Below are 15081 nucleotides of genomic sequence, written 5' to 3' on the forward strand. Positions count from 1 at the left end.
GTAAAAAGCTTGGATGTAGTTGCACTAGTTACTTTCATTTTGCTGTAGCTTACCTTGCTACATTTCTGAGGGTGATAGCTTTGATGTAGTGAAGCTTCATTTAATATTAGAGTAACTAGTAGCTTAGCTCACTACACTTTCCAAGTAGCTTGCCCAACACTGCCTTTTGGATATATCCTATTAGATATTTGTGTGATGTTTTGTCAATAATTAACATGGGAACATAATTATCGTGGGAATTTTTGAGTTATAGCCCAAATCATGTTTTGTGAGGTCACAGTGACCTTGACCTTTGATCTTCAACCACTAAATTCATTTCAGTTCATTCTCAAGTCCAAGTATAGTTTGTGTCAAATTTGAAGAAATTCCCTCAATGTTTTCTTGAGATATCGAGTTTACAGAAATGAGACAGATGCAAGGTCACACTGCCCTTGACCTTTGACCACCGAAATCTTCATCATTGAGTCCAAATGAACATTTGTGCCAAATTTGTAGAAATTCACTCAAGGTGTTCTTGAGATATGGTGTTCACAAGAATGAGACAGACAAGATCACAGTAACCTTGACCTTTAGCCTATGACCACCAAAATCTAATCAGTTCTTCATTGAGTGCAAGTTGACATTTTTATCAAATTTGAAGAAATTCCATCAAGGCACTGTGAGATATCACATTCATGAGAATGGGATGGACAGACAACCTGACAACGTAATGCCTCTGGCTACGGCTATCGCCAGCGTGGAAGCCTAACTAGCCAGCGGGGGCAGCAGACCCTCAAGACCATCTTGCTAGGGCTGTGCGATATGAAGATATATATCATGTGACGAGAGAAATGTATCTATCGTTTCATATTTTGCTCTATCGTTTATATCGTTGTGATGCAACGCGGCTTTTTATTCATTCGATTAAAATGTACTTTATCGTGATATGTAACGTTATCGGGATATGAAATGACCTATATCGTGATACGAGATTTTGGTCATAGCGCCCAGCCCTACATCTTGCAATGGGATCATACCAGCCACAATATAGCAATCCATAACTTAAACCAATATGGGCCAGAGGCATAAAGTGGGAGGGCCAATGGTCTCCTGCCTACTTCCTATCCCCTTACTTCCAGCCCCATTGCTCAGACCTCATCCATCTTTAAATCCAGCCTTTATTGTAGTCTCAACTACACACCAGTTAAGTTGTGTGACTGCATCTTCCACGGCTGTGACACAATTGCAGTGACAAATCTGTTCACAGACATAAACACCTGGCAAAGTACTTCAAACCCCTCATTTGGTAGTTCTTGCTACTGCAGATGTCTCCAGGACCCCATTTTGCCATGATGACACGCAGCTGCAATTTTGCATTATCACAACCACCCAGGAGAAAACAACAGCTACTTAACCTGCTTACTGGAGGTCAATCCATTGCAACAGGCCCAGTCTTTCAGCCTGTGCCAGTAAGTCTTGTTCCCAGTAAGACCTCCTGTGAAACGCAGTCTACTCTCTGCTGTGGGCTCCCATTGTGAAGCCATCACAGGTAAGTCTCACTCTGTCTGCAACTGTCAGAAAATACCATGTTTAAAGGTATAATATGTAGTTTTTCCACATAAAAATGTCTAAAAACGACTAAACCAATATTATATATTTTGTTTAGTTGTGTACTTTGATTATCAGAAATGTTTCCAACAATTTTTCAAACCCAGATAAATATGAAATATTAATAAAAGTTACGGACCGTGTCGCATGTCAATGGCGACGTAATTCCAGTTACCATAGCCATTAAATGAAGAAGAAGAAGAAGCAGCAGACTGGATGAGACGTCAGAGAATGAACGTTACTGTTGCTAGGCTAAGCTAACTCGTCATGGATCATGATTATGCATTGACGGTTGCTGCACCTTCTGACACCAAAGCTGTCCCGGTAAACAAGCCGGTAAAACGGAAACGTACGGGTCAATCAAGCGATCCCAGAAGAATTTGGAATAAGAAGAGAGCTAAATCAAGGATAAATATTGGTGTGGCCTTTCCGAGATGGAGAGAGCTTCGTGAAAATCTAGGACTACAATTCGACGCCGACCTCGCGTGTGTTCTACTAGACAGGTAAGCAAACATCTGGCTGATGTTATCGAAATATTAATCATTTCCACCAGTGTATTGCAAGCACTGCTGCCCGCCGGGGCACCAGCGCTCCGGCCAGCGGTTACATGACTACAGCTCCCATGATCCCACGCTACTTCGTGACGTCATCCAACTCCGTCTTCTGTTACTGTTTTGGTTTGAGACCCCTAGCGGCAGAAGATTACATATTGCATGTTTAAATACAATAATAGACATGCAAACAACAAAAAGCTGGGCAGCATTCAAATGATTTAGAATTCTAATATCACATTATGAATGACGCTTCAAACTATTTGGTACAGCCCTAGATGCTAGTACTGTTTGCATGATCTCAGTGAAAAACAATGGTAAACACCCTTGAAGCCCACAGCAAAGTGTAGCCCACAAAGATATAGCTAGTAAGGCTACTCCAATTCTGTCATTTCATGTCTGTCTAGGTTTTAGAGGTGCTTTTAGTAAACTGTTAGTCACCTAGAGACTTTTAATTCCAGAAACCAGGATACCCAAAACAACTCCTCCCAATTCACAAGTCTATTTGGACTTCATTTAGAAAAGAGGAGATTTTTGCCTTTACAGACGTAACGTGTTGCAAAAACTGTCGCTCATTCAAAGCATAATCCTTCTATTGTTTGGGTCAAAACAACATAACATCACTGACAATATTACACAACACAAAAAGGTAAAACTCACAGAGAGGGACACATTATATTATATTATGTATTATTATTATAATTATATTATACAGAGAGGGTCACATTCTGGGCTGCTGGAAATATCTCGAGTGTCAAAAGATGCCAGAGGTAGAGATATTATCTCATAACTTAAAAGCATATCAAACTGAATCAAAGTAGAAACGGACAAGAGGTGAAGTTTTGTACGTGGAATGTAAATGGGGTTAATGAACCTGTTAAGAGACGCAACGTATTATCGCACCTGAAGTCACTACAAGTGGACATCATCTTCTTACAGGAAACCCATTTAAAGAACGATGCTCACAATAGACTTAGGTGCAAATGGATAAATCAGGTATATCACACCACCTTTTCTTCGAGAGCTAGAGGTGCGGCCATAATTATCTGGAGGGGAACCCCTTTCAGACATGAATCCACAGTTGCAGACAGAGACGGAAGGTATGTTATGGTTATAGGGGAAATATATGATATGCCAATTACATTATTAAATGTATATGGACCAAATCATGATGACCCTGAGTTTTTTAGGAAAGTGTGTATTTCAAGCACCAAGCTGATCATTGGGGGGGATTTTAATTTTGTGCTGGACCCATACTTGGACAAATCGATTGCACCTAAAATAATACATTCTAATGCAGGTAACCTCATGAAAATATATATGGATAACATGGGTTTGTGTGATGTGTGGAGAACACTAAATCCTACTGGGAGGGAATATACATTCCATTCTAAAGTGCACAATGTGTACTCAAGAACAGATTTCTTTTTAGTTGATGGGAAGATACTACTACTAATAATAATAATAACAACAACCTTTATTTATATAGCACTTTTCAAAACATATGTTACAAAGTGCTTTACAGAAAAATTAAAACATAGAGTACACAATTCCAATGCATGAAAACAGTAAATGACAAAACTCAGATAAAATCAAAAAAGGCTTTCGGGTAAAAATGTGTTTTTAGAAGAGATTTAAAAGAGATCACTGAATCAGCCGACCTTACTTCCTTGGGCAATTTGTTCCACTACCCCTAGTCCAAGATACGAAACATCATAATATAATAATTTCTGATCATAGTCCAGTCACTTTCTCTATGAAATGTGGCGACCCAGGTGAAATACATCAGAGCTGGAGATTTAATCCCCAACTTCTCCAAAACAGCAACTTCTGCAAATATATTAAATTACAAATAGACATATTTTTCGAAACAAATGACGACAACGAAACTCCATACAGATTACTGTGGGAAACATTTAAAGCATACCTGAGAGGATGCATAATATCCTTCCAGTCATTTCTGAAAAAACGCAGCAAAGCAGAACAATTAGAATTGGAAAAGCAAATCCACGAATTGGACACAGAAAATTCCCAACAACCCTCCATTGCAAAATACAATAAGATTACTGTATTAAAATACAAGCTTAATCAAATATTGTCACTCAGAATTAGTAAAGCTTTTACCTTTATGAAACAGAAATTCTTTGAGTTTGGGGATAAGCCTCACAAATTAATGGCAAGGCAGATTCGTAAATTAGAGAATGACAGAACCATTCACAAAATAAAATCAAAAAATGATGTTCTCCATACATCACACAAAAACATAAATGATAGATTCCAACAATTCTACGAAGAATTATACACTTCCAAATCAGGTACCCAATCAGAAGATATACAAGAATTCTTAAACAAGTGCAAACTACCAATGTTAGATAAGCTGGACCACGATAATCTAAATTCTGAAATTACAAAAGAAGAGATTTTGAAATCAATTGGAATACTGAGAAATGGGTAAAGCCCCGGCCCCGATGGATTAGGTAACGAAATATATAAAAAATTCAGTGACTCTCTGGCCCCCTACTTACTAAAAATGTATAATCAGGCATTTAAAGATGGTGCTTTGCCACAAACCCTAAATGAAGCCTATAATCAGGCATTTAAAGATGGTGCTTTGCCACAAACCCTAAATGAAGCCACCATCACTCTAATACCAATACCAAAAAAAGGGAAGGATTTAGATGAAGCTGGCTCTTACAGACCCATCTCGTTACTGAATACAGACCAGAAAATTATAGCTAAAACAATCGCTAGAAGACTTGGTCCGCTTATGAACAAACTTGTCCATGCTGACCAAACGGGTTTTATTTCTGGAAGGAGCCCCTTTATGAATTTCAGACGCCTTTGTAACATCATATACTCTTCTAGGATTCCTAAAGACTTCCTAATAATAAGTCTAGATGCCGAAAAGGCGTTTGATCAAGTGGAATGGCCATACCTCTATGCGGTCTTAGAAAAGTTTCAGTTAGGGAAAGTGTTCATATCGTGGATTAAAGTATGATACAATAACCCTACAGCAAGGACTCTCACAAACAGAACTCTGTCTGCACAGTTTAAGTTAAGCAGTCGGACTAGACAGGGATGTGTACTCAGCCCACTACTTTTTGCACTAGCACTGGAGCCTCTCGCAGATATCATACGTAATCACACTAACATACATGGATACAATACAAACTATACCACTAATAAAATATCACTGTACGCAGATGATATTTTATTATTTGTATCGCAACCACAAACAACCGCTCCAACAATTTTATCACTGATTGATTTGTTTGGCACCTTTTCAGGTTACAGAGTTAACTGGAATAAGAGCGAACTAATTCCCATAAAATTAGACAACCATGATTGGCTGCAAACTCTACCCTTTAAAATCAATCTAGAAAAATTTACTTATCTTGGAATTGTGATTACCAGAAACTATAACTCATTGTATGATGCAAACTTCTTTCCTCTGCTAGAAAAACTTAAAAACAGCATTCAATTCTGGAGAACACTCCCTATTTCTCTAATAGATAGAGTGAATGTTGTCAAAATGATTTTTCTTCCACAATTCCTCTATCTTGTCCAAAACATACCACTTTTTCTTTCCAAATCCTTCTTTAAAAATTAGATTCACTAATTCTCCCATTCATATGGAACTATAAATTCCACAGAATAAAGAAAGAGCATCTACCGGTATGCAAACACAAAACACAAGGAGGACTCGCCCTGCTTAATTTTATTAATTATTACTGGGCCACAGGAATATGTTCAATTGGCTCATGGCTAGATGATACTGCTTTACTTCCTTGTGGGATGGAGATGGAGAGGGAGGATTGCTTGACGTTTTCCATGGGTGCAGTGGTACTATCCCCAACTCCACTTAACAAAACATATTACAAGAACAACCCCGTAATACATAGCACAATAAGAATTTGGAAACAAATATCAAAACACTTAAATCTTAGAAAACTTTCATTCAATCTACCAATATCAGCAAACCCTTCCTTTGTTCCCTCCACCCTAGATGGAACCTTTAATACATGGAGAGAGTCTGGCATACGTAATATTGGGGATCTGTACATAAATGGATCATTTGCATCCTTCCACCAGCTCCAACAGAAATTTGGGCCCAATCCCAATACACCCCTTAACCCTACCACTTGCCCCTACCCCTCCGTTTTGCGCGTTCACGCATAGGGGTAGGGATGTCCCGATTCTCATTGAGGCAGAGGGGAAGGGCGGAGTGCTAGGGCTATATGGCCCTCCAAACGGAGTTTTTTCAGAGGCACAATTCAAAGCGAGTGCTACGAGAAATCTCCCAGAATGCCTTATGAATCACCGGCTAGATGGCAGGGAAGGCTTCAGAGGCAATGAAAGAAAACCATAAATGTAAGTATTTTCTTCGTAACTAAAGATTTAAAGACAATGATAACCATCGGAAATGTCGTCTCAATGTATTATATACATTTGTTCTAACAAACATTACAAAAAAAAAATCGCTAGTTGTGAGGTTTCCCCGGCAACATACTCGTTGCGTCTTTTTATGACGTCACTGACGACTAATGATGACGTTTCCGGGTATGAAGGGTTGTCCCATTTTATAGGGGAATATTTCAACCCCTACCCCTTGTAACTTTCAGAAGTCAGAAGTTATGTAAAAACACATCTTAACCAGTTTGAAAATGCTGAGCCTGACAGGCTGGACAATTGTTTAGAAGGGTTCTTGGGATCTGACCATGTGATATCCCGTTTACATGATGCGCTACAACATATAAGCTGTCCAACGACAAATGCTATCAAAAGTGAGTGGGAAAAAGAATTGGGCACACAGATCCAAGATGACATTTGGGAAGAGAGCCTAGCATACATCCACACCTGTTCTACGTATAAATGCACGTCACTGTCTCATCCAATTTAAGATTATACATAGATTACACTATTCCAAGGAAAAGCTTCACAGAATCTTCCCAGAAGTCTCCCCGCTGTGCGACAAATGCAGTTTGGAAGAAGGGAATCTGCTGCACAGTTATGCTCTCCGTACAAAATTACAGGGATTCTGGACTGACATATTCACCTGGATGTCCAAAATATTTGCAGTCAAGATAAACCCAGATCCAATTTCGATAATTTTTGGATCATCCAAGGACATAAAGAAGCTAAGGCCTCCTCAACGACAATTCGTAGCATATGGACTTATTATTGCAAAAAAATTAGTTCTACTATTTTGGAAGGATAAAGACACCCCAACACTGAAAATGTGTATCACAAACCTAATGGACACGCTTCACCTTGAAAGAATCCGATTTGCAATCAATAATAAGTTGGAAGTAGGGGTGGGCGATATATATCATTAACGATAATATCGTCATTGTTGTTTTAACGATGTGCAAATTTACGTTATCGAGTATGCAAATGACTTCACAAAAACAACTGAAAACACACGTTGAAAGGTTGAAACCCCACACATTCACTGAACAAGAGTTACGTAACTTGCGTGCAGCAGCACGCCGCAGTACGCCTAGGTGGTCACATGATCTCTCACTGGCACCTTCCCGGCAGGTCAGCCTGCTGCTAAACAAACATTAGCGAGACAACATAGCAACACCGCCCACGGATGCTCCAGCAGCTTCGGAAGACATGGGTCAACTGTAGTGATAGGTCCCAGCCTGTCAGGCTAAAGTTCGCAGTACCGGAAGACCGTCTACGGAGCTAGCTAGCCTAGCCAGTTAGCTGAACGAAGCGGCAACATGGCACAGTTTCAAGTCTCCCCGCCGGAAAAGTTCACCTTCAAGGCTGAAGACTGGCCTAAATGGATTGAACGCTTCGACAGATTCCGCATTGCTTCTGGATTGGAGACCCAAGCAGAAGGGAATCGCAGGAATGTGATCTTTGATAGAGCAAAGTTTAATCAGCTGCATCAACAAACGGGCGAGACGGCCGACAGTTTCATTACGGCGCTGCACTGCCTGCCTGGCGGAGCACTGCGGTTACGGGGTCTACATGATGGGATGGTGAGGGACAGGCTTGTGGTGAGTCTGCGGGACAAACGCCTATCTGAACAGTTGAAAATGGACCCGGAATTGACACTACAAAAGGCCGTCACCAGAGTCAAACAGAGGGCAGGTAAAAAAGCAGCAAGAAATGTTAAGAACATTTTTCCATTAATATCATCCATGAGAAACAATTAATGAGCTATAACTCAGGCTGTTAAAAACACATATTTAAAAGAATATCGTCTAATTATCGTTATCTTCAAAATCCCCCAAAATATCGAGATATTATTTTTTGTCCATATCGCACACCCCTAGTTGGAAGATTTTAATAAGATCTGGCATCCTCTGGTTTCCCACCTAGCAGGAGACACAGGACCCTAGCAGCCCTGTGAGGGATTATTTTGTGTGTGTGCTCATTTTTTGAAATGATTTGATTATTATTTTATTTTATATATTTTATTTTTATTTTTCTCATGTTTTCTTTGTTGTTATCGAGAGTGATGGTGCGGTACGGCAGTACTGTTTTCCTACCTCTATTTTTTCATTTGGAAAAGAAGCGTGTGAACAGTTTGTACTTTGTACATTTGAAAGCTGCTTCACAATAAAAACATTTGAAACAATAAATAGCACTCTGTCATAGTGAGGATAAGTATGTGTGTTCTGCCTCTCCATCATCTTTCACTACCAGTCTTCCATGCTTTGTTTGCCACAAATGATATTAACGATGACACTGCTGAAGACCAAACAAACAGACAGCACTGGTGGCAACCTCTGACCTAAAGGGCTCTGTTCAAACTGCCCTTTGAACTTCATGCTGATCATTAAGACAAACTGGAGCTCCTGTCTGTGGAGACACGACTCCCTTGTTTAGGTAAGAGAGAGTATGTGTGTGTATGTTTGAAGGGGAGGGTTGGGTACAGTTCACATATGAACCGGTACCGTGCCCAGCGGTACCGTGCCCAGCAGTACCTTTTGTTGATTCGTTACTCTTTCTGTAGTAACAGAAATTCCACTTTTGAACAAGCTGCAGGGGTCTCACTCTCTCTTTCTCTTTCTACAATACTCTGCATCCGTCAACAAGTAATTCTCTTGCTCTGCTCTTTTCTAATTATACGTAGATCTAAGTCTCTGTCTGACTGTCTGTCTGCTTATCTCTCTCACTCTCTGCTTAGACAAAAGTGGCAAATATGTGGAATAAGTACAGAACTGCAACAGTTTTTTTAAAGCCCCTCCCCCTCCAGTGTACTTCTGGCTTTTTTATGATGTTTCATACTTTTCTGAGTCATGTCCTAACAATGTTGATTAGCCACACTGGCGCCAAATATTTTTTGACAATGCAGAGCATACGCCATAGGTACGGTGTTGATTTGACGCATAAGTATAAATCCCCCCTACAGTTTCAGTTCCTTGTCTTAAAGGGCTGTCTAACAGCAAGGTAAAGCAGTGAAAATATTCTAAATATAACATATTTTTAATCTGATATGGATTTTTTGGTGGCTAAAATATGTTGTGCTGCTGCCCCCATCCACAGCAGCATGTTGCTTAGCTTTCATGGCTGTACCCCGTCTCATTCTCCAAACTGGGGACGTGCCAACTGCCATCTACTTTATGTAATACACGGACTATGGATAAGTACCTCATACAGTGCCACTTCAAAAATCTAAACTATCCCACTGGATGCCGCCCCCTTCCTGTCACAGAAGAAAGCCTCTGAAATAGCATGCAGACCTTGGATTTCTAAACGTCTTGGCTAAGAATTGGCAATTTGACCAAAATACAGGACACTTCCTTTCAACGGCATTATGTTTCACCCTTAAAAAACGGAGAGCCAGTAAAAATACAGTAGATGCATTCAAACAGCATGACTTCATCACCAAACCTTGCCTGGGCCAGAGTCTGTCAGCCACTGTGCTGCTTTGCACCTGTTTTCCTGTACATAAAATGTATTTTCTATGCTGCATACTTTGCACAGAGGCCACATTATTTTGGCAGGGAGCTGGCTGAGCCCCAGTGTCCACTTAATGTGTTCCACAGCCTGCTACAACAAGTATAGCAGCAGCAGTGATAGTGTATGTTTGACCCTGTGTTTTATGGTGGAGGCCACAGCTCTGGGATAGAAGCTGTTTTTCAGTCTATTGGTATGGTGGCACTGTGAGCTCAAAGAAGAAATTCATTAGTACATCTTTCATGTAAAATAACAGTTCTCACTGGAAATTATCTTTAATTGATAAATATCTTTGTCCTTCCTTGGAGCTGACAAAACATAAACTCTTCAAATGTTTCTTCAGATGACCTTCCTTGCCATAAATGCAGCCATCTAGTCCAAATCATTCCATTTCATATGATGCAAAAGTGTTTGCTTGTAGAGTCACAGCGATGTGCCCTTCAGATGAGGCAGGCTCGTATTATCACCTCTATTTCCAGAAAAACAAACAGTGGAGAGCAAGACGCACAATTTCCATCCCATCCTTTAACCATGTACCCTTGCCAATGTCAGCATGTGTCTTGGTTAAGATGTAAGGCAGAAGAGAAGAAGGGGGATGAGGACGGGATTGGGAAGGCAGAAGGAGGGAGGGAAGGAGGGAGCACACACTTGGGGTAATGAGGTTTGGAGGGCTCGAGGTTGGGTACAGTATAGGGTTAAGCTGCAGATGGCATCCATTTGGCAGGATAAAGCAGCACACATGCTCCGGCTTGGACTAGATTTCACACCCCTCTTGATGAGTACCGCTATCCACAATTGTGGGAAAGAATAAGGAATGGAGCGCCAGAGAAGTTTGGTGAGGTAGTAAAGCAACTAAAGGGTAGCTTCTCAAGAAAAACTGAATGCAATGACAATAACTTACGCATATGCACAGAATATTGTCATTTTGGCTGACATGACCACCATATACCAGCATAGAGATCCATGCCACAGAACTAGACAAAGAAAAGGACAAGCAGCGTTTGCCTCACTCTCAAAAAGGGCAATTACAGCATTTTGGGGGCACTTTTAAAAATAAGTAATTAGTGCATTACGTTGCTTTTTTAATTGAAACGAGTCCAGATAAAAATGCACAACACTACAACACTCATGGTGGCATGGAGGAAAAATAGAATGTGGACAGATAGAAGCTGATGAGAGAAAGAAGGCGAGAATATGTCAGATGTGGGGAGACAGATAAAAGACTGAGGCGAAGCAGCAAACAACAAGACAAATCTGTGGTGTGAATGTGTGTGTGGAGGAGTGGGGAGTTATCATTCTTATGTGTTTCACCTGCTGCACTCCTTCAGCTCCCCACTAATGGCATTCCCATGGGGTAGAAGATTCCAGAAACCACGCACTGTATAGACCAACTATACTGTGTTCACACAGAACACAACGCACCACTGCCACAGAGGCTCACACAGCAACTTCATTCTGCCGGCTTCTACACATGGACAATAAGAGCAAAAAGTTGGTGTGTTTGAAAAACTGTGTTTAAATGAAAAACCTTCACAGGAAACACTCCACTATCACAGAGCACTATTTACATTAAGTGCTTTTTATGTTGATGTCAGTACATTCAATAAAATCTGTATTGAAACCACTTAATGAACCAAGGATTTCAAAGGCTGATACTGGTGATATTCTTAATATTTAATCCAATGACTCAGAAATCTTGATAGGTTTTCAATTCTGTAAGTCCTCAGGACACACAGGTGGTCGTTTGAGAGGGTCCCCGATAAAATTTGTTTTTTGACAAATTGTAGTATTAAACTTGTGATGTTATATGGTTTTAATTCTGGTTATATTCACAAATACATAGAGAGCTACAGAAAATGCTATAGAAAGCTTTAAATCTCTGATGAGATAGACTTTGTCATCCACCACTAAAATGGGTTAGTGTTTAATGTTTATTTCTATACTTCTGCTTCCCATTCTTATTTCTCAAACATTTTACCACATCAGATTATCACCATTTTAAGTAGGGATATAAATGATTAATGGGCTGATAGCAGTTGATAATTAAAGCGATTAAAAATATGGCCTAATGAAAAAGATGGGGGACATGTGGTGTTGGGATGCAACGGTCCTCTGTAAAATATTGAACCGTTCGCTCTGCCCTGCACGGATCAATACGCCCTTATGGACCGCGGGTTTTCGGTTTTGCAATTAATTTTACATTGATGCTTTACAGGCCACTGTGTGTGTGTGTGTGTGTGTGTGTGTGTGTGTGTGTGTGCCTGTCCACAGGCCGAGTCCATGGATGTATAAAGAGAATGGCCAAGTCAGCTTGCTGCACAAAAGCCCTCCCCGCGACTTAATGTCCAATCACTGTTGTGGCTCCACCCACTCACCCCCTCACACTGTTGTAACTGGAGCCGGGAAAAGTGACGCTCGCCCCACACAGAAAAGAAGCGGAAAAAACAAACGTGGAGAGCCATGGCAAAGGCAAGCGGAGGAGTTGAGAGACAAGTTTGAAGACGCACCAGCTTCATACAAATCTCCGGTGTGGGATCATTTCGGTTTCGCTGTTGAATAAAACGACGAGGGAGTGAAAACAGATAACAGAAATTTCACTGTCTGCAAACGTTGCTTGAAGCATGTCTAGTGCTTCCCCTACCATTATATTAGGGGGGGCGCCCCACCCCGTACCTTGTCCTTTTATTACACAAACTAAATAGCCTCATTTCTGTCTCTACACGGTGCGCGTTTACAATCCTCCTCTGCTCTCTGTGTCGCACACGGCGGAGTTCGGCCCCGATGAGCGCACACTTGAATAGGCTGTAGCACAACACATCAGCATGTCAAGTGCAAAGTCAAGCAAAATAAAGAGATAATTTTTGGGGGAAAAAATTTGTTCTCTTTACACACAAAACACGTACCGAAACCGAACCAAAACCGTGGCCGGGGCGCCTGCTGGAGATGGACAGGGCCTAATACTTTACATACAAATACCATAATACCATACAGAGAGAGACGTGGTAGATGTGATTTCCTGCATTCTGGTGGGTTTAGGGATAGCATTCTGGAGATGGGCAATACCTACATTCATTCAAAGCCACCCTGACTCGCAGGGTGGCTTTGAATGAATGTGCTCCTAAGTTGAAAAAGTAAGGAGCGCACAAAGAACTTTAGGGGCACAATGTAAATTGTAATAAACGTGATGCAAATAGACATTTACAAGCAAAATTATTTAATGAATTTGTATACAAAATGTACAGAAAAGTAAAATCATCAAGTTTTGAATAGGTATTAAAAGGTATAAAAATTTGTCTTTAATGTTATTATCTTACATATATTATCTTTGCAATATGATTATCTTATATAATGTTAATACTATCCTAAAACATTCTCCAGGTCCTCTGAAACTCTGCAGGACTTATTTCCACCCTGCCCAGCAGCGGTACCGTGGCAAACGGTCCCTAACTGCGGGGAGAACGGAGCAGGCTTCCCCGGAGGTCCGCTGCTTTTCCCGGTCCCTCTTCTCCGCCACACTTTGACTTATTCCCACCCAGCCGACAGCCTGGCCATGGAGAAAGGTCCCTAACAGCATCAATAAGTGATTAACATAGGGGGGATCAAAATAAAATAAATAAATAAAATAAAATAAAGATCAACCAGCCACCCTCCTCCCCTGACAGTCCCTTTGTAAGTAAAGAACAATCCCTAAAGTGCGGTGAGGTTTGTGGGCCCTTACCTGCCACAGAGACAGAAATGTGAACGGCTCGTTTCTCCTCTGACACGCCACATACCTGTGCGCCGCCACGGCTTGGCTGTTCAGGTATTTCTGGGCAGTCATGACGCCAACAAAAGAGGAAATTACGGGACCTGGAGTCAGACTTCTCTGTCGCCGGTAAGCCGTTATCTTGCGCCGCAGAGCAGTATGAGCCTTTGCCATATTCCTGTCTGTGACCCCCGTTCAACCCACAACCGCCGTGATAATAGGGGCGCCCCAGCACCCACTCCACTAACTTGACGTGGAAATGAGCGGTAGTCTAGAAAACTGGCGAGTTTTTTTTTTTGTTTGTTTGTTGTTGTTTTTTTGGAGAGCGCTCGTGCGCCCTCACATAGATTGTGCCCTGGGCGGTCGCCCACATTGCCCATAGCAAAAAACGTCCCTGCCTACACCACACTTTGACTTATTTCCACCCTGCCGACAGTGGGACTTATATTCATTGTGCCGACAGTGGCTTGGAAAACCGCCCATAACCGTGTCACACGGGGAAGAGGGAAGAGGGAAGGCAGCTGGAGTTCCTCCAGTATTTGCGGTTAGATTATCATATTTTTTTTATTGACAAAAATATAGGCTGCTTCAGCTGATTTTTTATGCGCACATGTGCCCCTAAATATTTTTTACAGTTCGCACACACCTATTTTTAGTTGCAAATGCGAGTGAAACGCTCGCACTGTGGAGCTCTGCTGAACTAGTGAAAACCAGAAACTAGGACTTGCCTATGTGGCATAATAATATATTTTGTGTATTATTGTAAAGAGCATTTCATGATATATTTCTAGACTATGCAAGTCTAAGAGTGCCTAGACCTAGGCCATTTTATTTCATTTTTGACATTTACAAAGCTCTCCAAATGCGGAAAGTAATCGCAAAGTCACTTTTATGCTATAGATATTTTTTCTCAGCCAGTTATATTCTCTTCTCACCTGTGAAGACCCTGCATGATCATCCTTGCTGGCCTCTGGTCCACTTTCTCCTCCCTGACCCTGCTCTTTCTACTGTAGCAATAAAGATTAAAAAAAATATGTGGAAAGCAAAATTTTGAACTAGAATTGAGAATAATAGTAGTGAAATTGCTGTGGAAATTAACCTCAAAGTCACTTTTATGCTATAGGTATTTTCTCTCAGCCAGTTATAATCTCTCCTCACCTGTGAAGACCCTGCATGATCATCCTTGCTGGCCTCTGGTCCACTGTCTCCTCCCTGACCCTGCTCTTTCTATTGTGGCAATAAAGATTTAAAAAAAATATGTGCAAAGCAATAGTGAGC

General features: G+C 41.0%; 1 protein-coding gene across 7 annotated transcripts in view; it reads right to left on the reverse strand.

Annotated features, from left to right (window-relative positions):
- The window catches only part of gbf1 (golgi brefeldin A resistant guanine nucleotide exchange factor 1), a 238024-nt gene that overhangs the window by 142802 nt on the left and 80141 nt on the right, over positions 1–15081 (reverse strand). The window contains exon 4 of one of the 7 annotated variants that reach the window (XM_050070663.1): positions 4066–4098. The exons of the other annotated variants lie outside the window; for them this stretch is intronic. Within the exon in view, the coding sequence (XP_049926620.1) occupies positions 4066–4098 (33 nt within the window). The remainder of the gene's footprint in view (positions 1–4065; positions 4099–15081) is intronic. 7 annotated transcript variants of the gene reach the window in all.

The sequence above is a fragment of the Epinephelus moara genome, chromosome 19 (genome assembly GCF_006386435.1).
Source record: "Epinephelus moara isolate mb chromosome 19, YSFRI_EMoa_1.0, whole genome shotgun sequence".
Taxonomy (NCBI): Eukaryota; Metazoa; Chordata; class Actinopteri; order Perciformes; family Serranidae; genus Epinephelus; species Epinephelus moara.